This window comes from Macrobrachium rosenbergii, chromosome 39 (assembly GCF_040412425.1).
Source record: "Macrobrachium rosenbergii isolate ZJJX-2024 chromosome 39, ASM4041242v1, whole genome shotgun sequence".
Classification (NCBI taxonomy): domain Eukaryota; kingdom Metazoa; phylum Arthropoda; class Malacostraca; order Decapoda; family Palaemonidae; genus Macrobrachium; species Macrobrachium rosenbergii.
The window spans coordinates 9,726,270-9,753,817 of record NC_089779.1 but is presented as its reverse complement, the minus strand read 5'-3'; the positions used below and the strand labels follow the sequence as shown (position 1 = coordinate 9,753,817).

The 27,548-nt window shown below is 33.7% G+C and overlaps 2 protein-coding genes across 6 annotated transcripts in view; one reads left to right on the top strand and one right to left on the bottom strand.

Annotated features, from left to right (window-relative positions):
* LOC136825730 (mitochondrial import inner membrane translocase subunit Tim21) overlaps positions 1-27,548 on the top strand; it is a 188,641-nt gene that overhangs the window by 3,601 nt on the left and 157,492 nt on the right. The gene's annotated exons all lie outside the window — the stretch shown is intronic.
* The window catches only part of LOC136825721 (phospholipid-transporting ATPase ABCA3-like), a 135,304-nt gene continuing 118,879 nt past the window's right edge, over positions 11,124-27,548 (bottom strand). For all 5 annotated transcript variants that reach the window (XM_067082516.1, XM_067082514.1, XM_067082517.1 and 2 more), the window contains exons 24-36: positions 27,017-27,128; positions 26,767-26,888; positions 25,336-25,498; positions 23,181-23,402; positions 22,548-22,760; positions 21,166-21,283; positions 20,787-20,988; positions 19,517-19,704; positions 18,259-18,429; positions 16,988-17,110; positions 16,558-16,658; positions 15,130-15,281; positions 11,124-12,813 (exon numbers count right to left, since the gene is read on the bottom strand). In XM_067082516.1, the coding sequence (XP_066938617.1) occupies positions 12,763-12,813; positions 15,130-15,281; positions 16,558-16,658; positions 16,988-17,110; positions 18,259-18,429; positions 19,517-19,704; positions 20,787-20,988; positions 21,166-21,283; positions 22,548-22,760; positions 23,181-23,402; positions 25,336-25,498; positions 26,767-26,888; positions 27,017-27,128 (1,938 nt within the window). In that variant the 3' untranslated portion in view covers positions 11,124-12,762. The remainder of the gene's footprint in view (positions 12,814-15,129; positions 15,282-16,557; positions 16,659-16,987; positions 17,111-18,258; positions 18,430-19,516; positions 19,705-20,786; positions 20,989-21,165; positions 21,284-22,547; positions 22,761-23,180; positions 23,403-25,335; positions 25,499-26,766; positions 26,889-27,016; positions 27,129-27,548) is intronic.

Genomic DNA, 27,548 nt, shown 5'->3' with positions numbered 1-27,548 from the left:
TTCTCCATCACACCTTCGTATAGGCTAAATGAGATGAGAGGCAGAGGAGCATTAGAAATAAATACTGCCCAGTAAAATTACAGTAGTAACTGTATTGAGAAACCGTTTTCATACTCTACGGCAGTTGTAACCTACGTAATACAGTATGGTACATACTGTACTTTTTTTTTTACTGTCTAGCCTAAATCACTGATAAATGATACAAAATGTCACCTTGCTTTACTTTATGGCATTTTAAAATCTAGGTTTTGTTAATATAGAGCCAAGATCATAATATATACCCCAGTACTCTCTCACTTCCCATTAACTTAAAAATTACTAAAAGGTGCAATTTCACCCTTGGTGCTAATAACTATTAAAGTACTGTACACAAATTAAATGTAAGAATTAACATAATATCACAAAATTCAATTACTCTTGTCTGACTTTGTAGCATAAGTACACATTTTCTGGGCACAGCTGCACATTGGTATCAGAAAATGCTGAGGAATAGTGCCAGTTTATTGTTAATAAATCATTCAGTCTAAGTTCACTAATTCGTAATAGCTTTGATCATATCACAATCCCCTGTTTTTTTTTAATTACCTCTTCAATTGCTCTGTGTTTATAAAGCCATTTCTAACCAAACTTTCATACCCCTGTTTCTTGTTTCATGTACTGTCTGTAATTGCAAAGCACATTCTAAGGTTCAAATTTCATACTCTATCTTGATTTTCGTTTCTGTGTACGTGAAGCATTTCATGTCTTAGTTCCATGAAGGGAAAAGCTGACATGGTGTTATGATGATGATGATAATGATGATGTTGATGATGATGGGAGTATTTTCTAAGACTCAGACTTTCAATATTGATCTCCAATATATTGAAGGTAGTTGTTTATATCAAACTTTTCTATAACTCAGACTTCATATACGTACTATGTAGACCTGAAGGTTGATTTTGCAACTAGAAAGATCAAATATACAATAGTTATTATTAAATAAAAAAAAGTATTTTTATACTGTATTTCGAGAGAAGTGTACTTAAAATACCCTCTTAAAGGATTAATTAAGAAAACTCTCTGACATGGCCTGTGAATACAGTAGTGCTGTAGATACTTTGTGGTATATAACTACACCTGTTGTTTCCCCTCTTGATATTTGAAAATGATCACAGTGTACCTTGTGCAGCTTGAGATGCATTTTATCTAAATGTCCTCATCTTTCATTAGATATTCAATATGAGTCCCTCTTCATTCTGTAATACTGCAATTTAGTATGTAGAATTATGAAGCATTAAAATAATCCTGCTTACTTATAATGATGAACCCTCTAGAAGTATTGTGTTAATGAATTAAATTTTAATTTATTGTGTCATTTTAGTATGTTTGTCATACTTTACCGTATAATTATTCCAACAAGGTACCCAATTATGAAACCACGTTGAGTTTTTTTTTGCGATATTGGCTATTAAAATTCATTCAGCTGTCTTAATCTATTTTTGTAGACTATGTGTTTTATTCACTTAAAATTTTAGTCTTTTTTTTTTTTAATCAAAAGTCAAATTTTTTAAAGACCGATAAGCTTGGAAGGTAGACCAATGCAATGCAACATCCAGAGTCTGTTTGGCATTTATCCAGTAGTGAAAGATTGCATTTTAAATAGCTTTACTTATTGTTCCCTTTAAATATACTCATGTTTCATCCAAAATACACAGATCATGCTTCCTGCACATACACAGTGGGACTATAACAGGCCTAAATGTACTCTTGTTTCACCCAGAATACAGCGATCATGCTTCTAGTGCATACAGAATGGAAGTGTAACAGGCCTATTATAACTGTTGTATGGTGACTACCTTCTAGTTATCAGTCTATTTTGATGTAAGCTTTTATTGAGTCTTGCATGCTCATTTACTAGACTTGCTATGTTCATTTTTCTACAATCCCCATCCGTTGTTCATCAGCAGATGAGCTAGTGACATTCATTATCAAATACTACTTGGGTAGAGTTTTCCAGCCAAAAGTAGCTGATACAAGTTAGAGTATTCACCAGTCCTCTTATCAGTGAAGATTATAAGACCGATAAAACATCATGAGCGTTGTCTTTTCCTTGGAATGACAGTGGTAATTATACAAGCCTAAGGAAAGTTCTGTTTCATAGCAATGTATGTAAGAGGTGATAGTCGTGGATGAACAAATGTATAATTAGAAAAAGCCTAAAAGAGCTTTGCAGGAAGATGATTGTAATGAGAGCACCTTCAGATAAGAATGGAGGAGGAAGGACCAAGCCAAGGCAAAAATGAATGAAGGAAGGTTTTTCTGGAAAGATTGGGTAATGGCCATTTTTTTTTTTTAGTATTCAGATAAGCCATCCAGACTGTTTGCTAAGTAGGGGTAGGTGATGGATAGATTAAGAACCTGCATGAAAAGAGCACATGCTGACTGAAAGATGATTTTATTATAGAGTAAGTAATAGAAAGTTTGAATTATGTGAACTCTGTCAGATTTATATGAACATATGAAAGCATTTATCACACTGGCTGCAGCTGAAATTTCAATCATTTAACAAAACTATAAGCCCAATTAGGAACACAAAGTTATATTACTTAGTGCAATTTTTTGTTTTATCGTCATGCTGATTATGCTCCATGTAAATTAAACTCAAAATTTTGCCTATGATGCACACAAATTAGGTCCTTTGGAGCGACAGAGCTTTAGTGGCTAGAGAATGTATTAGCTCTTCACATGCATTTGCTGACTGAATAGTTTTTAGCTAAATCTATATGTAAAACCATTAACACAGTTAGACCATAAATCAATTTCAAGAGTGTAACTCCCCAACAATTACGTACAGTATCTCTTTTTAGTTTTTATTTTTAATAAAAGCACTGTTAAACAAAGGACCATACAAGCTCGAAACATAAATACTTCTAGCCCACATAATGTATTAGTCCATTGCTTTTTTTTAACTCTTCCTGCAAAATTAAAACTTAAAAGTCATAGCAAATATTTTCAGACTTGGCGTGCCTTCGTATTCAGATGTTACGTGCTTTAACTAACTTAAGTATTGTACACACAAAAGTCCACTAACATTTACACAGTCTCATATCAAGTCATAATAATGTTTATCAAGAGATGCAGATATTTACACTAGCTTATTGCTGACAGAGCTCCTCTGAATCTCCTCTAGTTTCCTGCACATCAAACACTGGGGAATAACCACCAATCTGTGTTGGTGTGCTCAACTTTTCTTGATGTTGACAGCATTATATACACACACACACAACATCACTTTTACCAGTATTTATATATAAAGATCACACACATTTAATAAGGAAATGCAATCATGAAATGGTTGATACCCATTTTAAAGCTACAATATAAAGCCTATGCCATCTACTATGCACATAAGGGAACAGATTACCTAAGTTAGCCTCTGCTTGCATATAGGAGAGATGCAAAGAACTATAAGTACAGGACTGTACATATAAATAACTTAAGCACATGAGATTAGTTAACCATAAGGTTCTAAGCTAGTGGCTAAAACAACACTAAAATCAAAAGGCTCCATCTTCATTGTTGTGACAATCTGGACAGGTCTTTTTTTTTATCTAGATTCAAGCATTGCCTTTCAAGACACTGCGAACATGTTCTCATTTTATACATCTCCTTCTGTAGTTTGCCAGATGGCAGCTATTTTTGATTTTTATCACACTAAGGCTTCTCATAGTACAGTGTACTGTACAGTCTAACATTTAGAAGGCTGTTAAAATCTTACAAGATAGTGTCTTTAATCTCATAAAGTAATCTTGTTTGGCACTTTGCTGAAAAGTACGGTTTCTTAGCAGTTGGCACAGATTATCATTATGTAGTGTCCTATCTACTTCAGACAGTTTCGTGGTCATAAAAAACTTTCAGTGGAAAATGGTTGTCTGATTCCGCATAACTTAAAGAGCAAAAAGTTGAAGTATTTTACAATGTAAATCTGAAAGTCTGCATTATATTTACAGTAAGTACTAAGAACTAATAATTTAGTAGCATTGGAGTAAAATAAATAGTCCTTGTGTAGTACATTAGGTTATACAGTAAAACTAAACAATTTATGCCTTTTGGTCCTAGGATCAAAATATATAATACTATAAAATTTACATTGTGCATTGTAACTCCTCACCCTCTATACTGATGCATGTAAAACTAATTACATATAAACAGACTTTTCAATCTCACCAAAAAATGCATTCCTGTGTTATTAAACAGCTGGATAAAACTTTTTTCAACAGTGACTTTGTTCACTGAAGGTAATGTACATCATAGTACGTATTTTATTTCAAAAAACTGTATGTATATTGAATTGCAGTATAACACTACGGAAATTGTGTACTATTATCCAATAACACAGCTGTAACCAGTGAATAAAACCATTTTGTCAAGTATGTTTTGGTACATGAGATTCAAGACTCAATTGGTGATCCAAAAAAATATTTCCCTTCAACTTATAACAGTTAACAAGGTTTGAATGTGGTATGAACACTTGTTAATGTATGGATGAGTACAGTGTCTAATCTTCTATCTTGACGTAATATATTCAATTAAATATATCGAACTTGTAAAAAAAAGTTAGAAAAAAAAAAGGAAAACTGAATAGTATAGCTGGCAAGTACCTTTTTCAGGACAAATAGCACTGTTTTAGATCTTGAGTGATATTATATTCAACATGATTATTCTGAAATTAGATCCATTCTTTTCAGCGAGTCTATAACCGAACATGCACAAATCATTCTTTAATCTAAGGAAAATTGTCTGAAGTAAACTGAAGACACTTCATGATGACCCACAGTATTTCAAGATAGTCTTATGATGTCTTAAGATTACTTTGATACTGAATTATGTGCAATCAAAACCTAGTTAAAGGTTTACATTTGTAGCAGCTAATTATGGATCTACCTAAGAAGCCCCTCTGGATTCAGTTTCTGTTCTGCAGTAATTGTATGTTACCATACAAGGATAAAATGTATGTCATTTTTCCACCTATCTTCAAAGTTCTCTACGTTTTTATATCTAAGCTACATGTAGATTAGAATTGGAACTGGCACTGACATTAAGTATATTGCATTGTAAATACATAACTAGCTACATATTTCCTATGTATAAACTTTATACACTAAAAATTTCAAATACTTGAGACTGATGTTTTATGAAATTTGTGAAACTATATAATGCTATGTGCAAGAGTTACCTCATACTGGTTATATAGTTAATACATCATGTATCAGTAAAAGAGGCTGATGATAACAAAAATAAGAACTGCAGTTAGTATAAAGTTATATGTCACCAGTAACAAGCATACAGACTCTCTCAAAAAATAACTACAGTGCTGCATTTACTGAATCTTAGAGCCCTTGTCATACTACACAATACAACCTACTTATAGAAGAATGCACTGTTCAACGTTTGAGCAATGATAGTGTACTGCCCTGCTGCAAACACTATTAAAGTGGCATTACAAGAAATGCACATCACCTGGTTTAAATAAGTCAACAAACTGGCTATTTCACTAGGCTTTTCAGTTCCTTGTAACTGAATGCTATTTAGGATATCTACTACAACTGTAGGACAAGTGTGAAAAAAAACGTCTTCCTCTAAATACATAATATAGTATTGTCATATTATACACACTGCTGCAAAAATCCAAGAACACAGAAACATGATGTTTGTGTAATTGTTCCTAGTCCACAAGCAAGGACAAATCCTTGTTTGTTTGAGAAAGAAATGTAGGCATAGTTACTTTACACTGTGTAGATAACAATTGAAATGCATGTAATTATATTATTTAAATACAGTACCAAATAATTAACATACTGTTTAGTAAATTAAAGAATTAAGACGGCAACTAATATGATGAAGAGGGAATTTATGGGTCAAGTTTTAATTTTTTATTCAAAAGTTATTGATAACACAAAGAGTCATTATTTAGTAATAAGGAATAGACAAAATATCTTGTACAACTTCTTTTTCTGTATATGGTCATTTGTTAATTGTCTTCCATTCAAGAAGAATTGTCAGTTATATATCCTTCAAGGTTTAACATTATCACTCATGCTCCTCTTGTCACTCAGGCCTAAAGTTCACACTACGATCATTCATTACATTCTTAGGGGATACAGCCCTCAGTGGCAACCATGAGATTCCAAGAGCTTTCCCTCCAATTGGTGTTGTCATTTTATTCTCTGTGACAAAACTAAACCCTTGTGAAACAGACTGTTGAAATAGTTGTGCTAAGAAAGGTTGAAATAATTGTTCATTCTCAAATTACACTAGCTACATAAGTTTTGTGGTTGGAAGAAAGTAATTACCTGTAATTTCAAACCTTGGAGTTTACTGAATCCCAAGTTATGTGACAATAATTACAGTATATAGCTAAAGAATGGCCAAAAATAACTTTTAAATTTAAAAATGACCTTAGAAAATTTTGGACTGACTGTAAGTTATACCAGTAGCTTCCATTCTTCAGCAGAAATCACTTCAATGTTCCAAAATATAGTGACCTAAAATCTAACTAAATACAGTATACCAAATTTGCAAATCAAATGGTTAGTCATTATAGGGTATTCCCCCATGTTAAACAGTGTTTGGGTATAAAATACCCACTGCCCGAAAAATGGCCTGCCAATCGTGTGAAGGTGGATTAGAAAACAAAATCTGGTCAACAATACAAAACACATTATTAAATCAAGATATTCATTACTGTAATCATTTGTATCAGTATGTAGGAGATCAACAGAGTACCAGTTGTTATCAAGATTTGCTGTTTATGGAAATTCAGATGTGATTTTTCTAAAGGTTTGGAAAATTACTGTACCCAGATTATCTTTAGTCTCTACATGACGTAGGGAATAATATAATTATATAACCACATTCTGAAAATGCAGGAAACAAGAAATATATATCAAATTAGTCATGGATACCAAATTGTTTTGAAGGTGTTGTAACAAAGTATTTGAGGATTTGCATTTTCTCTCTCAAATAAGTAGTTACAACATTCAGTATAACATAGTACAGAATAGTTCTGGACATTTTAAAGTTAACAAAGATGATGCTGTGTCAATACAAAATATATTAATATATTCTAATGTTACAATTTTACTTTCAGGAAATATAAAATTATAATTCTTATAAATTATACTCATCAGAAAATAGAAATACCCCAGCATATATATGTTGAGAGGAAAAACTTTATATATAACCACACCCCATCTCTCTCTCTCTCTCTCTCTCTCTCTCTCTCTCTCTCTCTCTCTCTCTCTCTCTCTCTCTCTCTCTCTCTCTCTCTCTCTCTCTCTCTGTTATTATTTTCAAGTGTTCTTTTTCAACATAAAATTTATTATACAAGGCACCATAATTCATACAAAAAGGAAACACTTTTTGTATACAAAATGGTGTCATGTAATTTTGGCACTTCCAACTGCCTAACATGTTCTCTACTAAATAAACTATTACTATGAGATAAAAATGCTATGAGACTTCAAAAAACAACTTGTGTTCTTTCAGATATAACTGAAATATGTATGTGTGTGTGTGCATGTGTATGTTTATGTAGATAGACATATAAACACAGAATACAAACATTAAAGTATACTGTACTGTAAATTGTAATTTCTCTGTATCTTATTGCAAGTATAATAAGACATGACATTATTTGAAAAAATATATATCTATGAAAAAACCTAGTCATGTAATGTTTGCATGACTAGGTTTTTCATGGATACTTTTTCAATACTGTTCCACAGTAGTAAATGCCCCCTACAGTATACCTTATATGGGACATTAGTCTCCTCTACTTAGCTGTCCAACTCCTGTAACTTTATCTCGTTTCAGTTTTACCCTCATTTAAGTACAAATTTTTCAGGAGAGCCTTATGGTAATCTAAAAATGTGAGTAGTTTCAAAACTAATTTGCAATAATACATTGATAAAGCAATTCTAAAATCTAAAGTTTTTCAAATATCTTGTTCAGAATCAGTTACCTAAAAAATAAAATTTTGTGTAAAACAAGATCTATTTTTGTACAGCCCATCATTAATATATAGCCCACGTTCTTGGCCTTTAGATGTCCCAGATACTACAGTCTTTGGCTAACAGACAGGAGAAGATTAGCTGTGGCCCAGCATACGCACTACATAGCCTACTCGTCAATTTCCTGTTGCATTTCGTGTGTTGTCTCGATAAGCAGCAGCAAAAGTTCAACTGAACTAGGAGGGAAACTGATTACATGAATGATGAGTTTGTATAAAAATCAATGTTTATACAAAATTTCATTTGTTTTACTACAAACCCATCATTCATATACTGTATACTGTAGCCTGAATAGTCATTATCAGCGAGGTTTGAGATTCCAAATCCCCAGACTACTGAGAAATACATATGGGGTCAGTGTTGAAGAGTTCTTGTGGAAAGCTTTAGCAGCAGTGAGGGGTATCTATTAGAGAAAAAAGAACACCAGTGAAGTATAAATATGCAGGTGGCAGTTGATTCATATTCATAAAATGTTGGACCTTACCAAGAAAAGAGGTGTGGCTGCTTGTAGCTTGAAACTCAAGGATACCATAAAGGAAGGGGGTGAGGACAGAGTTAGAAACAACCTTCTTTGCAGCTGCTACTGGTCCCAGTGAATACTGTATATACTGTATTCATCAATTTATATGTTACATCTTTGCAATAAAAAATTTGCGAAGGCTGACCGGCATCTCCAGGTATTTGCACTTAAAATAGCTTTCACAGCCAGCTTGCATTTAAAAGCTAAAGACATTGAGAGGGCACTGATCTAATTACTCAGAACTCTTACCTGCTTTACTTCATCACCCAAAATTTGAGAATAATTTGCCAGAGCCAATACAACTCAGTTTTTCTAATTATCTTTCCTGGTATGACCCATGAATGTACAATCTGGTCTCCTGTGGTCATTCTGAGATAAATGCTGACTGCTCGTACTATATAAAGAGATCATCTTCACTGGAATTTTAGGCAATGAGCAAAGGAATAACAAAAGGAGCTGTGGTGTCCTGAGGTCTGTCTTTGTGATAAAGTTGATTACAAAAGAGTCTTATAAAAGTCTAGACCTTAGCCCTCTCATTTTATTTGAATATGCAAAAGCCATAAAAAAAAATATCTTAAATGTTAGATCCCCTAAGGAGGATCCTGCATAGGTTTGTTGAGGCCTTAAAGAGACATTTTAGAACAAGAGAGAAGTCTTTTTCAGGTAAGTTTGGCTTACCTCTTGTAGAAATCTTATACTGAATCATCCACAGCCCTTCTACCCCTCATTGTGGGTAGAAGGGAATAAATACCTACCAGAGCATCTTGGGGTCTTCTGCAGACCTGAAAATCTGTGCAGTCTTGGCTGGCACCTTCTTGATGACATGTAGAAGGACTATAGATCTTTTCAGATTTCTCATTGCTACCCTGGCTGCTGTTGATTCTAATTTACTTGCAAGACTTCAGACTAGTCTTTTTGAAACAGGATGTCTCTAGAATATTTGCTATGTAAAGATCCCTGTGGTCAGAAGACAGGAGGTCAGAAAAGTCCATCATAGCTGGATCACACGTCTTGCAGATCACAGTTGCAAGAAGATAAAGGACCATGGGAATGTAAAGGAGATACTGCAGTATCCTTCTCCAATTTTGTTCCACCTGACAGCATTGAACTGGTAGCTCTAAAGATTTATTCCTGGTAGGTGGACAAGTCTAGGAATTCTTGTAAGAAATGCTTGGTGGTATTATACCTGCTGGCTACAAAAGAATCAGAAGAGGCATATTTGACAAAGCTTATACCCCTGAAGTTAAATGATTTCCTGAGTGGATAAGCACTAAATAATTTATATCGTCTGCAACCTCAGTTCTAGAAGATTAAAGAAAGGTGGAGCAACATTCAGCTCATGTCCTTGGAAGAGCATTTGCCTTCCATCTTCTGCTATATGATCTTAATAATGTCCACCATTGTGTTGGAAAGGCAAGATTGTACACAAAGTTGTTTGGCCATCACTTGTTGGGTTGGCCATAAGTTCTGCTGCCATAACCTTTTTTTGGGTTATGCTGCCCTTCTGTGGTAAAAATGCCATCTGGTTTTTATCTCCAGTAAAATCATTTTGTGGTAATGACTTGTTCAGCTATTGGTATATACTGTTATGTGTAATATCTAACAACTGTAACATTACTTCCATAATAGAGTGACTTTTGTTATTTAGCCCTCAACTGTAAAAATATTTCCAGCCTACATAAAGACTATAGAGGAATAAATTTACAAATCATTCCCAGTATTTTTACATTTCCATCAAAAGAAATCAACAAGACCTCCTTGTAATAACAGAATACCATGAGAAATCACAAATCTGTTATAATTATTGGAGTAAGGGATTTTCACTGCTTAAAATATATGACATGAGCAAATGGGAATTAGAGGGACATGGAAAACCACGTTGTGGTAGATGGACAGGCCTTAGAGGAGGGAGTATTTTTTCTTACCTTTGGGACACACTGGACTGTGAACAGTGACTTGGAGGACAGTAAGAAAAAAAGCAGCTACAGTCTGAGTAAAATGTAAAAAGGTATCTTGACAACTATTAATACAAATACTGTACTTTATCACATTACTAGAGAGTTACACAAGGCCTGTAGTACTGTATACCATGGAAACATGGGCACTGACAGAGAAAATTAAGATTTTAAAAGGGGTTGACTGTAGAATGTGAAGATTCAAAGCCATTGTCTTATGAACAGTGTACAATACTATAAAGGTAGTGTCCATTGATTGATAAACAGACTGAGATCTCTAAAACTGAGATGGTCTGGACAGTTGATGAAAAAGGGAGTGAAGAGCACTTAGTTAGAAGAACAGCAATTATGGAAGTACTGTAGCCGGATGAAGACTGTAGAAAGGCCCTGGAAATCATGGGAAAAAAGGGGAGATGAAGACCTAGACCCAAGGGAAGTTCCAGAAGATAATGCACGCAACAGAGGAGAGTGGAAAGATCTTTTTGCACCTCTAACCTCACAATGGGAAAAGCTAACAAAAATGTTTAGGATGACTGATGATTGGATTACATAATGCATTTCTGGCAACACAAAAAATAAGGTAAATAATTACAATTCTTTTGTAATAAGAAACAAGCTGTATAATACGCAAGATATAATACTTCATAGATTATGGATAATTCAAATAGAATATAATGCAAAAATACATCTTGTAAGGAAATACTGTTATACAGTTAAAGACTTAAAAAAATATACACATTAATTACCTTTATAAGGTAATGAAGCCACACACTAGACTTGTGTAAGGAATGCGTATAAAATACTGTACAAATAAATATAAAAGTTAATCACACAGTACAAATAAGAAAAAATTCCAGCCAATTCACCCTTTGTACCAAAATTGTACATATGAACTTATACTAATATTATATATATCACCCAAGTTAATTAAAGGTGAGACAACAACTAACTTTGGTGCATTAAGAACTTAACGACTCATTTCACTAAACCTAATTATATTGGTACCCAGAAAACAAATGAATATTAAAAATAATTACAAAGTAAACAAAACACTGAAACTATGTACTGTAAATATCTGTAACAGAGTATTGTTCCAAAAATTACAAAAGATAATTACTGTGCTTACAACTTGTACTTGCAACCAAAAGTCAGTGACTTAGGACACAGACTTTAACAAGAGCATCATGGTCAATTACAGTAATTGTTAAATTACTGTAATTCTATAGTACTTCTGTATAGGAGTAGTCAGAGTTAATTCAGTCAGTAAATAAAGTTGGAAGCACTGAATGATGTAAAAAAGGGTGTGTAAGGTTGAGATGACAAAAGCATGTTAACCCTGTAGTATGAAAACACAGTCTGGGAGTTTCTGACAAGCTGTCAACAGTTTGCAGACACACGAGAAGTGAAGCATGTGTTCGTTGGCCACTTGAGGATCCAGACAGCACAAATGCTGCATACCACTAAATTTGGTCATGTCCGTTTGACAAAAGATTACAGTGGCTAGGACAGTCAAAGGCCATGATTGTAGGCTATGTATGAATGCTGGGTTTAGAGTAAAAAATATACAGAAGTAGATTTTAGAACTCCTTTATCACTGTGCTGACATGACATTTGGAGTGTTCCACAGTATTGAAAAAGTATCTATGAAAAACTCACTTATGCAAACAATTAACAAGTTCTTATAAAAATAACATTATTGTGGATTATGAATAACCTGGATGAATATTATCGATCTCATATAATGTAGCATGAAGGACTAAGAGAAAGATGAGTAGCAGTTTCAGTGCAACAGTATGACACTAACATTAGAAATCAATATATTAGAATTGGATTTAACTACCAAGTTACAATCAAAAAGTATAAAATTTCATACTGTATGTTGAATGTTCTTGCAGTACCAAGACAAGCGTATCTACATGCTACCCATAAGTTGTTAAAGCAATTTGCTGAGCATGTATATATGATATATTGTACTAAATAATGATTTTCTGACTAAATGCTGTTAGCTAAAGGTAGAATTAGGCCTATATAATTTTAATGTTCTTCCGATTTCTATACCAGTTTAGCCTGCAGTTAGAACATATAAAGTTTGCAGGGTTTGAAATTGCTGTAGCAGCAAAATCCCTAGGCTTATAGCAAGATTTTCAAAGAATATACAGCTTACACTACAGTACCTCAAAAATACAATAAAATACTAAATTCTTAATGTTGATTATAGTTATCACAGAATTTTTTATCAAGTACCATCTTGTTCGGGTCTCTGTCCTCTGGTAAATGACAAGAAAACCTGCAAGGAGAAAATATAATGTAAAATACATTTGAGATATACACAGTATTATCAATCATTTTTGCCATGGAATTATGAAATTTATTGTGATTACAAAATATCTATGCAGTAAATTATTTTTCTGAAGACCCAAGAGGAGAAATCAGTTGCAAATCTAAATTATATAGGCTATCTCCAGACTTGCTTTAAACAAATAACCATGAGAAATTAGATATACATTACAGTAGACTTATTTTTAGGTACTTAAAGCATATAATTCCATGAGTCCCTACTTTGGAATCTTTTTAATTTATTTTTGTTCAGGTTAAAAGCTCTTCTGGCTTTGTGAGTTACCTGTGAGTAACTTCCTTGACTTTACTATGTCTATAACCACCTGTTTGTGTAATAGTAAAGCAGCATTCCTGTATAACATCATAATAACAACATATGAAACTTTTGAGTGCAGATACAGTCACTTTTGGCACAGTATCCCACTTAACCTCTAAGTTGGAAGTATTTCCTTCTGATAAACACACTGGATGCCTACTAATGAACAAGTACAAAAAGTTCAGACAACTAAAAATACGTGGTCAAATTTGTGGTCCTATAGGATATTCCTTGGCTAACATCCCAGGTCACTCTTTGTCAAGGGCCAAAAAGACTCCAATAAGAAAAAATCTTTGCATAATCTCTTAGGAGAGGGTGTGTCATGATCCTGAGCAAAGGATATTTGGAAAAGGCCAAGGGCTTGGGGAGGTGTAGAAGGAATTCTTGGCCATATCATAACTCTGAAATGTAATGGCTGTAAGATCTCACACTGTGTACGTATATGGATTACTTAGGATCAGAAAGTCTGACATTTGAACTAGATCAAAGGAACACAGAGGTCAAATAAACTTTTTTTGATGCATAATTTTGCAATGCATGAAAGATTGATGAATCTTGCTAAGGACAAGAGGTTTTGTAATGGTGCTTGCACAAGGTCAGAAAGATATCATGAAGGCAAATTTGATCCATGACGGACATTCCTTTTCTGGGCCATGACTGAAATTCGCAACTGCTAAAGACATTTATTTTTGTTACTGTCGGTTGTACCGTGTTGCAATGATTTTGGAAGCTGATTATTCATGTGTCATTTGGATGATATACTTTACAGTGCTGCAGAAGCTAATGAAGAAAGGGAAATTACCTCAGAAAAAAAATGTACCCATTAGGGGAGTAGTGCCATCAGTCCTCCTCACAAGGTGCACTATAGGCATTACTTAAGATTCTTTGCAGAGTCCCTTTGGCCCCTACCTGCAACCCCTTTCATTTCTTTTCCTTTACCTCCAATCATATTCTTTCTTCCATCTTACTGTCCACCCTCTCCTAACAATTGTTTCACAGTACAACTACAAGGTTTTCCTCCTGCTACACCTTTCAAATCTATTTACTGCCAATTTCTGTTTCAGCGCTGAATGACCTCATAGCTAATTGGCTTTTGGCATAAATTCTGTATTCTGTTCTGTTCTCGGAAAAATGGAAAGAGCAGACTGATACTGATTTTAAAAGAGGGAAGAAATGTGGAAATTTGCGAGTACTATATTAATAGCCCATACCTGAAAGTATTTGGAAGAATTATCGATAGAAGACTTGGATATGAGATCAAGATTGGAAGTCAGTAACTAGGCTTTATGAAATGGATGGGTACAGTTGATAGAATATCCTCCTTATGCCAAGTAGCCAGGTAATGGACAAGTACAGAGAGAAACAAAGGGCTCTTCATATGTTATTTATCATCCTATAAAAAGCATGTGGTAAGAGTACCTAAACAGGAAGTGTGGAGAAGTTTGAGGGAGCAGGAGATTTATCCATTATCCATTATAATTATCCATAATTTCTTCTTCTGACTTTAGAATGAGGCTAGAGCCTTATGTTGAGAAATAATTCTCCTGAAAGAAGACCACTATGATGATAATCATTGCTTTTGTTTTTAATTTGAATTTCCCCTTACAAATTAGACATATGAGTTCTCTCAGTTTTCTGCCTTGTGCACTTTCTGCCTCAATTTTCATCTCGTTTAAACCTTCATATATGCTCCTTCTTCATAATTTTCTTGGGTCTCCTACTGGTCTTTTTCCAGCTGCTTCCTTGTCCACCACTCATCTGACAAACTGTTCCACTCCCCATGTTCAAATCTACTAACTCTTTCTAAGTGCATATAGCTTTGCTGTGCAAAACATCATTACTGTATACCATATATTGTAACATAGATTTGCATTGCACAGCATAATATTTTTCTAATATTGTTTTAATCATTAATTTACAGCAAAGATGTAATTTTGTTTGTGTACTTACCCTCTCAAGCGTAGTTTGGGTGACAGAATAATCATCAATACCTAACTCTTGGCGATTTCTTTCTAGCATTCCAAAAACATAGGACCATGTTAAGCCTTCTGATGGGACAAAATATTCAAATCTGCCCCACTGCATTTCACGCAGTTGATTTCCTGCAAAACAGAAAAAAATTATGCTCATTATTGTATTCATATACTTTACCTGATTACTGTACAGTATACAAAAAGGTGTGTAATGCAATTTTTTATGCTGTACTATACAGTATTGAGAAATTAAATTTTACTGCACAGAAAAGAAATATACTTGTCATATACAGTACAGGCAGTCCCCAGTTTATGACGAGGGTTCCGTTCTTACGCCGCGTTGTAAACTGAAAATCGTAAACCAAATAGTCGTCAAAAAACGTAAAAAATCCAAAGAAAACCTTACTTTTAAATCTTTCGTTGCATTGAAAACAATGTAAACTGCATTTTTATTGAGTTTTTCAGAAAAAAACTCCAAATTTTCATTATTCTGCTGTTTTGGAGCCTTATTTTTTCCGTCGGATCGGCATCACAACCATGGAACATGCGTCGTAAACCAGGAAATAATTTCTGGTGAATATATTTGAAAAGCGTCGTAACCTCGGAACGTCGTAAGCTGGACCCGTCGTAAACGTGGGACTGCCTTTACTTGTTGTATCACTGACCCATTACTTTCACCATAACCAATTTGTGTCTGCATGAACCCTAAACATGCTATAATGCAATGTAAGGAAAACGATCTGTGCTTCCATGTATGATTACCTCATTCCCCAGTGACTAATTGTTACATTACTTGTGTCTGTCAAATAATTAACAGCACAGAGTCTTCGCAAGACTTAGATTGTTCACAATTGCCTTTTTTTTGCATTTTCATCCAAATTCAGTTTCCTGAATCCTTTCTTTTCAATCATGCTATTATATAACAATACTTACTTAAGACAACTTTTCACTTGATTTCTTCACTTTTTAGTTATCCCATTAATTTTCATTGTGCCAATATACAGTACACAGTACAAGGTATAAGATTCTTTGTTGGTGTTAATTACAAATATTCTTGTATTGGTTTTAATGAGACATTTTTATCATTATCACCATTATTATTTGTTTGCTTTACCATTTTTGGTTGTGTTGCAATTAAGGCTCACTTTTGCTCAATTCTTGTTAATTAAATTCTATGATATATTAGTTAACATGTTTACTATGCCTCTGTAGTCAAATGGTATTCTAGGAGAGGCAGACCTATCAGAATATTTTTATGAAAGCACACCTACTTAAAACCAAAGGCTACAAAGTACGTAATCATAGAGGACAGTGATATTCAGCAGGTTACCAAAGCCAGTGTCACATAGTTTTTTTTTTTTTTTTTTTTTTTTTTTTTTTTTACAATATTTTACTTGCCACTTACTTGGGAACGTTGACTCTATGAAATGCTTTACTTTAAACATTTCTGGGGGCATTTCCGATAGGTGGCCATTTCTAGTGCTGAATCCGTCTGTTATCTGCACTCTGAGAATAAAAAGCCAATTAAAACTTTATCATTGCACAATTATGTCCCATATTTTACATATTCTGTGAACAAAGTAACCTTTATTATTTATTTTGTACGATTGACTGAAACCATAGCAATAATATGAGAAGATAAAATGAAATTTTACAAAATTATTATTTCAACAACATAAAAACAAAACTGTGTTAGAAAGTTATATAATTCCTCATTTATCTGCACTACAGCAACTTCTACTACAAAACAGTACAACTACTTTACAATAAAATGGCTTTTAAAAATGATAAGAGGGCAAGATATAATGTACAGTGCTGTATTCTTTAATAATTACCTGATAATTATAGAAAATCCTTCACTAAATTTACTCTTCAGATGCTGAGGTGATCCCAGGCAACAGAATTTTCCATTAACCATGATAGCAAGCCGCGTGCACAGCGCCTCACACTCTTCCATACTAAAAGACATAAATGAATAATACTTTAAAAGTTCATCAAAGTAAATTAAGATATTCCTACTAAAGTTAAACAAAAAAAATGTGCCCTTGTAGCTTTTATGAAGTACTTATAAAGTAGGATCCATGACAGCCTCTGTACTCCAATGTCAAGCACTTTATTTCGTTCAAGGATAGTATGTTCCTTATTTTGCTCCTTTCTTCTAAACTGACCTTAATTGAAATGCAGTTTATTTACTCCATGATCATACTCCAACTGTACTTCATAGTACCCTCAATCCTAATATAAGGTGGTACTGCTCTACTCTTCTAAAAGCATCTTTAAGCTTTGTTTTTGAAACAAGTTTAATATCAAAGAAAAACAGAGGAATGCTCTGACTTTGCAAATTTCAAGACAGATTTTTTTCAAATCATGTCAGTACAATAACTTTCTTCATTCGAAACTTTTGAAATCTTATGCTGTTTTAGTCTTCTTCTGTGATTCTGATATTATTATCAGTTGGTTTGACAAGACTAGTCAATTGCAATTCTAGACTCGTAAGCCTCTTCGAAGGATTTTTCTGAGATGAATATGAAAAGTAGAGCAAGGTAAAGTTAAAGATGTTGGATGGTCAAGTTGGAAAATGCTAAAAGGAACAGATGAAAAGTTAAAGACAGAAAGACATACAGCCAGGGTTGGGGTGAAGGGATACCCTGAAGAACCCCTAGTACCATCTACAGTCTACATAATATACAGTGAATGGTACTTTCCCAAGCTATCCAAACTAAACAGAAAGAGGTGGACCGATTTCATCTTTCCAAGATAAACCCAAATTACTATTTTGACACACTTTGTCATACATTGGAATTTTATTGCCTGTTGCACTGTCTTCCAAAAAGTTAAGACAGTTAAACTTTGCTGTTTTATATTTTTCCAACATCAGGTATTAAGAATTCTATTTTTGTATAACCTGATTATTTTATTAGGAATTTTAATCAAAGTGCATGTATCAGCTTAAAAGGCGAGAATTGTTACAATTCCCAGGGGAACTTCAAAAAACCTACATAAAAGTAATATCAAATGAAAAACTTATTAGTATAATATTGCATCATTAAATTACTGTAGAATTCACAAGCAATTTGTTTATGCCTGACATTGAAATTCAACTCACCTGTGAGATGTCAAAATAATGCTTCGTCCAGCATCTCGTACATTTGTTAGAACATCCCACAAAAGTCTTCTGGCTACTGGATCCATTCCAGATGTAGGCTCATCAAGAAGGACAAGAGGTGGGTCTCCAACCAAAGCTACGCCTGTACTTAGTTTACGTTTGTTTCCTCCACTGTGAATGGTTTGCAGAAAACTTAAGTATCTAATAGAACTATTTTGTGTATAAGCTACCAGATTTGACATATTTCACTTTTTTTTTTGTTTTTTTTTTTTTTACAAACTATGGCTTACTTAAAAGATCACCTCCAGGACTTATACACAATGAAGAGGCATCTGGGAAGCTAGTTCTTAGGCTACCATGACTAAAAAAAACCTTGCTCACTTAAATTCCATCAAGATAATCATCACTTTAATTAAAAAAAGGAATAATTATAGAAATTAAAGTTGAATGTTATCAAGACATATCAAAGCCATAAAATAATGGCTATGTTTTGAACTAAATCAACAAAGCATACCCCCTACCTCCAGCAAACATAACGGACAAAATACATGAAATATTTTTCAAACGGCACCCAATTCCCAATTAATAAATATCTTGTTTTGCAAGATTTCTCTTTTCCAACAAAAGTAAAAATTCTATCTGGCAGTAACAAATTCTGAGGTGAGAGATAGTTACAAAGATCCAAAAACATAAACCTGATCAATTTTTTGTCTTAAGTAATATTAGTGTAAAGTGTATTGCACTACAGTACAGTACTTGACTCATATTTCTTTAGATAATAAACCAAAATTTATTACACCAAGAACCTACAAAGCCTTGAAATGAACAATATAAAGTTTATAAGTCAGTCAAGAATAAGATGTACAACAAAGTAACTCAAATCTTGTGCATTCAACTTGTAGATGCACTGTTTGTACTTACTGTGTTTTTAATACGTACTGTACAGTATTTCCCTTTTTGATATGAACAAGCATTATATTAAGAAATTTACTCTATAATATCTAGATTATATGTTATGCATTACAGTATTAGCTAAGGGCTACAGAACTGTAGCTAAAAATTCTTTCTTGAGGGGAACTAACAAATACTGTATACTGTAATTTTGTCTTCACTTCTCTCATGAAGCTGGGTGTTTGTATGCTCATGGGTCACGTGTGTCATTTGAGGATATCCTACATTTAACAGTAATGCAGGTGCCATGCAATACATCATGACATTTATGCAATTTTTATTTTCTATACTGTAATCAAATTCTTACCTATAATTTCCACATAAATTTTCTAGATGCTGCGTAACAATCAACTGGTCTGCTAAACTAGAAATGACTTCATCAATCTGCTTTTCAGGAACTCCCCTTAATCGTGCAAACATCCTCAGTGTTTCTCTCCCTGTCATTTGATCTAGTAGTGCATCAAACTGCGGGCAATATCCAATTTGTTGTTGCACCTACAGAAGAGAAGATATGTTAATGACACTGCATGCAAGGTGGCATAGTTTTATAATAAAATACAATAGTGTATGTTAAAAATACAGTGCGATATGTATTACAGTCTAGACTGACTTTTCATATACAGTACTACAGACTTGATATTTAGATTGCAGTGACTCCATATTATAAAATAATTGAATGATACAATATTTTTAACAGTGCATGGATAAACAGAAGTACCAAATCTCAGTACTTTAAATAAAAACTTTTTTGTAACCAAGAAGGGAAAAATTACAAACACTGTGAGGAATTGTTTGTTTCGTTTAATTAAATTTAATCAGCATAAGAGTAATTACCATCACCATGTATGTACAATACTTCATAGGGGGGTTAGTGTCACAGTGCAACTCACATGGTGCACTGTAGGCATTGCATAATATTCTTTGCAGCATCCCTTCAGCCCATAACTGCAACCACTTTCATTCCTTTTACAATACCTCTGTTCATATTCTGTTTCTCCCATCTTACTTTCCACCCTCTCCTAAGTATTGTTTCAACATTACAGTATTTTAAGCACTGAACGACCTCAGAGGTTCCAGCATTTGGCCTTTAGACACAATTTTATATTCTATTATATTCCTCATTAGCTTGTATTTTGTTGAACAGATGCTTTGTAAATGCCACAGTATTTGTAAATCTTGTGTCTTTGAAACACTACATAAGTACAGTATGTTACTCTCAAGAAAGCAAAGTGGATGAAGTTACATTTAGGAAGGAAATATGAGAGAGGTGATACAGTAATCATATCCACTCCATGCATACTTCAAATCTCCAGTTCCTAATGGAAGCTTGTATTATGGTTGGAAAGTTTTGGTTCACATCCATGTAGAGTGAAAATATATATATTAAAATTAATTAAAATTGTACGAGGAGGTACAGATGCTGTTGCAGCTTTGTATGCATAATTTTTGGATGACTGTAGACAAAGAAAAATCTCTTTGCACTTTGAATTTACATAGTCAGTTTTATGGATTTATTCATCATTTCACAAAAAAATATATTTCAATGGTAATAAAATGTATAAAATCAATACACCCACCTTTTTTAAATCTGACTTTATACTGTATCCATTGACATATGCATCTCCTATAGACACTTGTAAATCTCCTGTTAACATTTTAAATGTCGTTGTCTTTCCTGCTCCATTGATGCCTAGGAGACCAAAGCATTCTCCTAGTGGAACACCGAGGTTCAGGTGATCTACTGCCATTAAGTTTCCTGAGTAGGTTTTACACAAGTTCCTAAGTACAAAAGATATACAGTAGTTGAATTATTTTTCCAAAGAATTTAACCTCCCTGAATTGCACACATTATAACACTTTTAAATAATCTGTTAAGAAAATGAACTTTCAACCGTAGAAACATGATATGCAAAGAACACAAGCTCAAATAACTTAAAAATTAAAGATTCAACTTACTGAAGAACGAGCTTATCTGTAATACACAATTGCTCAACAGTAGAATTCTGAATCCGTAAACGCTCAGCTTTAACGTCTTCATCTTCATGTGCAAGTTTATCTGCACTACCCTCAATATCTGTAAAGAAATTTTTTTCTTATAATGCTAAAACAAAAATGATTAATGTTGTCATGATCACAGCCATTTTAAAGTTTTGAGGTATGAGATTATGAAAAAGATTCATGCCTGGTCTTGTGGAATAGGATAAGTATTACTCATCAGGAAGAAATATATAATCAGAATTCCATTGTGAGTCTTTCTAAGGGCTACTTAACACCGTGCCATGAAACAGTTAACTTGGCAAAACAGAGCCACTCTCATTTTGTCAACTTAACAGTTATCCCCAAACTGTACAGTACTGTACTTTACTATATTGAATCCTTCTCTTGACAGGGGTGACTTTCCTGCTGCCGAAGTATATGATCCCAGTTTTTCCCTAAATTAATCTTTCAAGTTATTTTTCAAAATTTCAGATTTGACCATAGATCTTTAATATCTAAATAATTTAGAATACATTCAGTGTCAATTCAAGTGCCACAGAATTTTGATTAGACATAACATGATAATAATATATAGTGGAAACACTGCAACCTAAATTATAATATTAGCTGAGAGCAGTATGCTCTACCAGTTAATGGCAGAACAGGCATAAATGACAGAAAGAGAACTATCATGATTTATATTTAAAAACTAAATATATATGAAAAAAAAATACATCTAAAAATAAAAATGACTGCCTTTGTCATAGTTTTGCCAGGTGGAGTTAGCCACTTGCCCCCTTAGTGGTTTGTTAACCCTCTTTATATGAAGAATGGTATTATTTCTTCATATTACATATTAGTTTTTTTGTAAGAAAAGAACCTTGTAAAGAGGCACTACTTACAGTATATCTTGTATGACACACTGTATGCAGTACAGTAGGTTCTTTGCAGTATCTTACTGGCATCCTCCTCCTCCCTCCCCATACGTAGACGCAGTGCTTTCTTCCTTTTATGTTTCATCAGTTCCTCTTTGTCTCTTTCCCCTTTACTCTAACTTTGTCTTACTCCAATTTTTCCCCCCTCATTCAAGAGTGCTATGAGAGTACAAGTGAGACCTCTATGGTCTGGTTAAACTATGTAAGATTAGCATACAAAGAGATAAAAAAAGACCAATGGTCTGGTTAATCCTCTTAAGATCAATAATACAAGATAAAAAAAAACTCAGTGGTAGGGTTAAACTACTTCAAGACTAATTATGTACTGTATGAAAATATAAAAACAAATGAAACGCAGTGGTCTGATTAAACTACAGATACTTTAGATTTATAATAATACGGCAAGACATTTCAAATGATACATACCTACAGATTGTCCAACAGTAGCTTTATGCCACAGACGAGTCAAAGAATACTGTATTTCCTGGAAAACTTTCATTTCAATCAATGCAATGATAATATAGCCCACGATTCCTTCTAGTGCCATAAACACGAGCATACGTCCTATCCCCAATGATTCCCATGCAACAAAGTTTTCATTCCATTTAACACAGCCGAAAGTACCACAGTTCTCGTCAACTGAAAGAAAAACAATTTGTTTACTGTTAAAATGCAGTACAGTGTTACAAGAAGTTTCACGTTTTTATAACACGGAAAATCTTATAAACCTGCACGCCTAAAAAAGTTTGTATTTCTCAAAATATTTCATTGTAATAAGGGTATTCATATCCTGAACTAATTCCACTGCATTATAAAGATGTTGTAACTTAACTTATTTATTCTCTCATGAAGAAGGTTAAATCATAGGATTCATTAAAATGACTGTGTGAGTGTGAAGCTTCAGGAATTATGCAAAGAAATAGAATGTATTCTTTGACCATATCCTAAAAAGACAATGCACTCCTGAACTGACAACTTCTGTAAACAGACTGACATTTAACTCCTGATATTGGGCCAACCAGCATTACAAAAGGTACAGTAAAAGTAAATAGAACTTACTCTTGCAGCACGGATTGGGAAATGCTTTCAGACCACACAAGAGGCTAAATATTTCTCTTTTGCAAATGCCCGTGAAACGCCAGTTACTGTACAGATCTGTGAAAGCTGCTGCCAAGGCATAGGAAGGAAAGAGAAGAAATACCCAATCCAAATATTCAGCAACGTGTCGAAGTTCAAGGTCTGGTATACGCAGGATGTTTACTGTGATGAGAGTGGCCATACCTGTTTCAAAAACAAAAATAAATTATAGTTCCTGTACAGTACTGGGCACGGATATTGTGTAGACTTTTCTTTTTGTTTTCGTAAATGAGATTTACATTAATTTCTTGGATTTTAGTCATCATAAAGCTGTGTAAAACATTATTTGTAAAAAATTATTAAATGATAATGCCAAGGTTCTATGAAAATATGCCTTTTTGATGGTGAATATTATCTAGGTTAATTAGCTTAGAATTTAAATCACCATCAATGTTTCATTATAAGTAGTATTTCAGACAGTAAGATAATATTGAACGGCAGTTTATAGGAATAGGAAAATAACTTTTTTCTTATAATCTCAAAGCATTTGTTATGTAAACTTCAATGTTTTCCATAGCATAGTACATCAGCAAATAAAAACTCAGTACAGTAATAGGTTGTTACCATAGTCTACATCACTGGCAACATACATTCTTATCACCTTTTAATTCAGCTTCTGACCCCATTCATACTTTTCACTAAAATTCAAAATTTAAGAATCTCTCTCTCTCTCTCTCTCTCTCTCTCTCTCTCTCTCTCTCTCTCTCTCTCTCTCTCTCTCTCTCTCTCTCTCTCTCTCTCTCTCTCTCATTATTTTTTGGATGTGATGTAGCGTTACTCACTATGTACTTGGCATTGTCAAAGAGATGCTGGTTCACAAAGAATTTCACAATTAATGGAAATGCATAAAATTTAGAGAGTTAAATATTATGTTTTATTTTACACCAATAGTGGATTTAAATACTTTATTTGAGCAATATGACAAAAATTCTGGGAAGATCCAGAATGCAAAACTAAATTTGACTGTTGTGCTCAGCACACCAAGAATACGAATACTGTATGTAATAAACATTGTAGCTGTATGCATAAAAGCATCATAAGTATCTGAGTTACTATTACGATAATACGGTCAGCTGTTACATAACAAAAACATAATACCAGAGCTACGCTGTATCCGTACAGTTCACTTAGGTATAAAAACAAATTAAAATATGATCTATGAGTCTTACCAGAGAGCTTTGTAAATACTTAGTTACTTCACTATTATGTCACTGAAACTAGCATGAGTTTGAATGAATGTACTGTATATTAATCACTGTTATATAAGCGTCAATGTCAAGTTTGCTTTGTTTAATTCACTGTCACATAACTAAACTAGAGAGAGAGAGAGTTAGTTTACATGTATCACTGGTATATAAGAACAATTTCCATACTTTTAAATCAAATATTATGTAGTTAAAACTCTCTCAAAAAGAGAAAACATATTTCTATTTTCCATATTCATTAATATTTTCTTCTATATATTTGTAAATAAAACCAGTTTGAAAGCACTGAAAAAATAAAATGTTGGAATGTTGTAGTTAGGGGGTATGATGGGTGCATTAGTACTGACCATACACTGACTCCGTATTTGTTACTCCTTAAACAAAACCGTGCAACAACAACTGTATTTACATGGCACTTACATTTTTGTAGATATTACTCTTTAAATAATCTAGAAATAATTTGGAGTATGTATTATTTACCAGAGAATGTGCATAGGTTATATATCTGTGTATGCAAATTCCTTATGGTACAGTGTATCATGCCATTTTATATGAGGGATTTGAGGCTGCATAACTTTTAACTTATGAAGGGGGTGCAGGAAACAACCTTTGGCACAAATTGTACTTTTTATGAGTGTACCAATGTTAATATAAGACATTTGGAGAGGTTAAGAAATACACTACCATAGCAAAATAAACTGTAGTTTATAAAAAGTGCCTGGCACTCAAATAATTTAGATAAGTACTGATTTACAGATACTGTACACATATTTCTGTTCGTTGTTAATGCATCCGACTCCCAAAAAACGACTAGAAATTTTGGAAAGTCAGACTTCAATATCATCATACCAAATGTTTGCCTAAGTACTTACCAGTTATGATGTTGATGATAATCATTTTTGTAAAACTTGACGCAGGTACGTTGAAGAAGAACGAACACAAATACATGAGGGGAAGTGTTACCCATGCATAGAAGATGAACACTATCATTATCTTTCCTAGTTGATCTCCATTTAAACCGTCAAGATTGAAGGCCTGGAAGAATGGAAATTCTTGTCAGCTGAGAAATTTAAATTCTCATTGAATTCTCATTTGTGTTTCGTATATATGTTCACTATTAATGAGTATAGATTAGCACATGATGGCTGTGATTGCTTTAACCCTGAGAGTATGAAAGAACAACAATGTATATCAAATAAAAGTATATTTGCTTATTGGTCACCCTTAATTCTGTTATTAAATACTGGACTGTACTAAGATGTACCTAACACACAACTAAAATACTAATAACGCATAAAATGTAATCTCTTTCTTAAACCTAATGACAGTAGGTACATACTTTACAGTATTCAGCTGTGATCATGATTTTCTTTGTTAGCTTTTAAGATTAACATCATGGTATACAGTGAGCGAATTAAAATTGAAATAAATCACCGTATATAAATTAAATTAATACTGTACAGAAAATCTGAAATAGCACTGAACTACAGATATTTGCCATAAACAAGTCTTCTGGGTACAGTACAGGTATTTTGAAAAATGTGAAGAATGGAATTCCAAAACTATAAGTACAATCAATACAGAAGCAGTACTAATGCTAGTCAAAATGTGAAATTATGTGTACAATATTCTAAAGTAGTCTGTACTACAGTATGTATATAAGCAGCTCTATGGTGGCGAAACCTAACTCCATTATATATTGTCAGAGGAATCTAACCTGGTCATGGACCCTTCTAACATTTGAGTGTGAATTACACTAGAATAAACATACATCTGTTAATACTGTAGTATATGATATGCAAACTAAATTGCATTTTAGGATTTTTACTCTTTTCCTTTCCTTTGCAACAATTAAGAATCGGGTGTAGTACTGGCTGCATATTTTCATGTGCCTTTATACAGACTTTATGTATACTGTATACAGTAGAACATACTGTGTTAAAAACAATAGAGGCAGTCCCTGGTTAACGGTGGCCTCGGTTAATGGCGATCTGGTTTTATGGCGATTGTCTAGCGACGAAAATCGGCAATTTTCGGAGCCAAAAATCGCCGATTTCCGCTTATCGGCGCCGATAATTGCGTATTGGCTCCAATACATACCTAACAGAGGCGCCGATAACCAAAAACCGGCACTTTTCGGCCGATAAGCCTTAAAATCGCAGAAAAAGCGCCGGAAATCACCGATTTTCGGTTAGTGGCGATTTTCGGTTATCATCACACCCCCAGAATGGAACCCCTGCCGATAACCGAGGACTGTTTACTTTATGTACACATGAAGTAAACAGTCTTAAATGCATACTCACAAAAAGACAAAGAAGGCACAAACAGCATGGAACCATGAAGATTATGTAGTCCCAGATAGCAGAGGCTGCCCAGTATGTAAGAAAGTTGACGCCAGATACAAACTGGAGGTGCTTTGCTTTAGCTGTATAAAACAAGAAAGTCATTAATGCAGAAGGCATTCAGATTATTTATCCAAGGCTATATAAATATGGTACATTTTACTATACATGATAAAAAACAAAAGTGGTCTTGTGCCATTTTTGTACTTACTGCTGCGTTCCTGGACTAAGAAGATGACAAATGAAGCCGCTAAAAATGACATGCCAAATGCCAGGTTAAAACCAATTTGAAATCCAATATTCTGCCTCATATCTTGGGTTAACTGCAAAAAGGATTGACCAGAATTAAAACCAAAGAAATTCCACAAACTCAGCCCCTGTGTAATCAGTTTTTCAAATACCTCATTCCTTAAGGGATACAGTATATTGTATTAAAGTAATGGAGATGGGCAGAACATTAATTGTGAGTGTCAGCAGTGTGCAGGGAAGAAGTGCAGATCTGAAGGGGGGTTTGTTATATCTGCGAAATGAGCATCATGCAAGGAAAATACAAAAACTGTATGCACTGTTTTGTAATGCTAAAATTCCATTTGCTTCTTTTAGAGCCTGTCTATATGCAGTATTCACAATTTAGTGTTTGCTTTAGCCATCATCAAATTAAACAGTGCATTAAATACCTGCATATCATACTATTACACTATAGTTCTATTCCTAGTTTTTTTTTTCATTACTACCTCAAATAT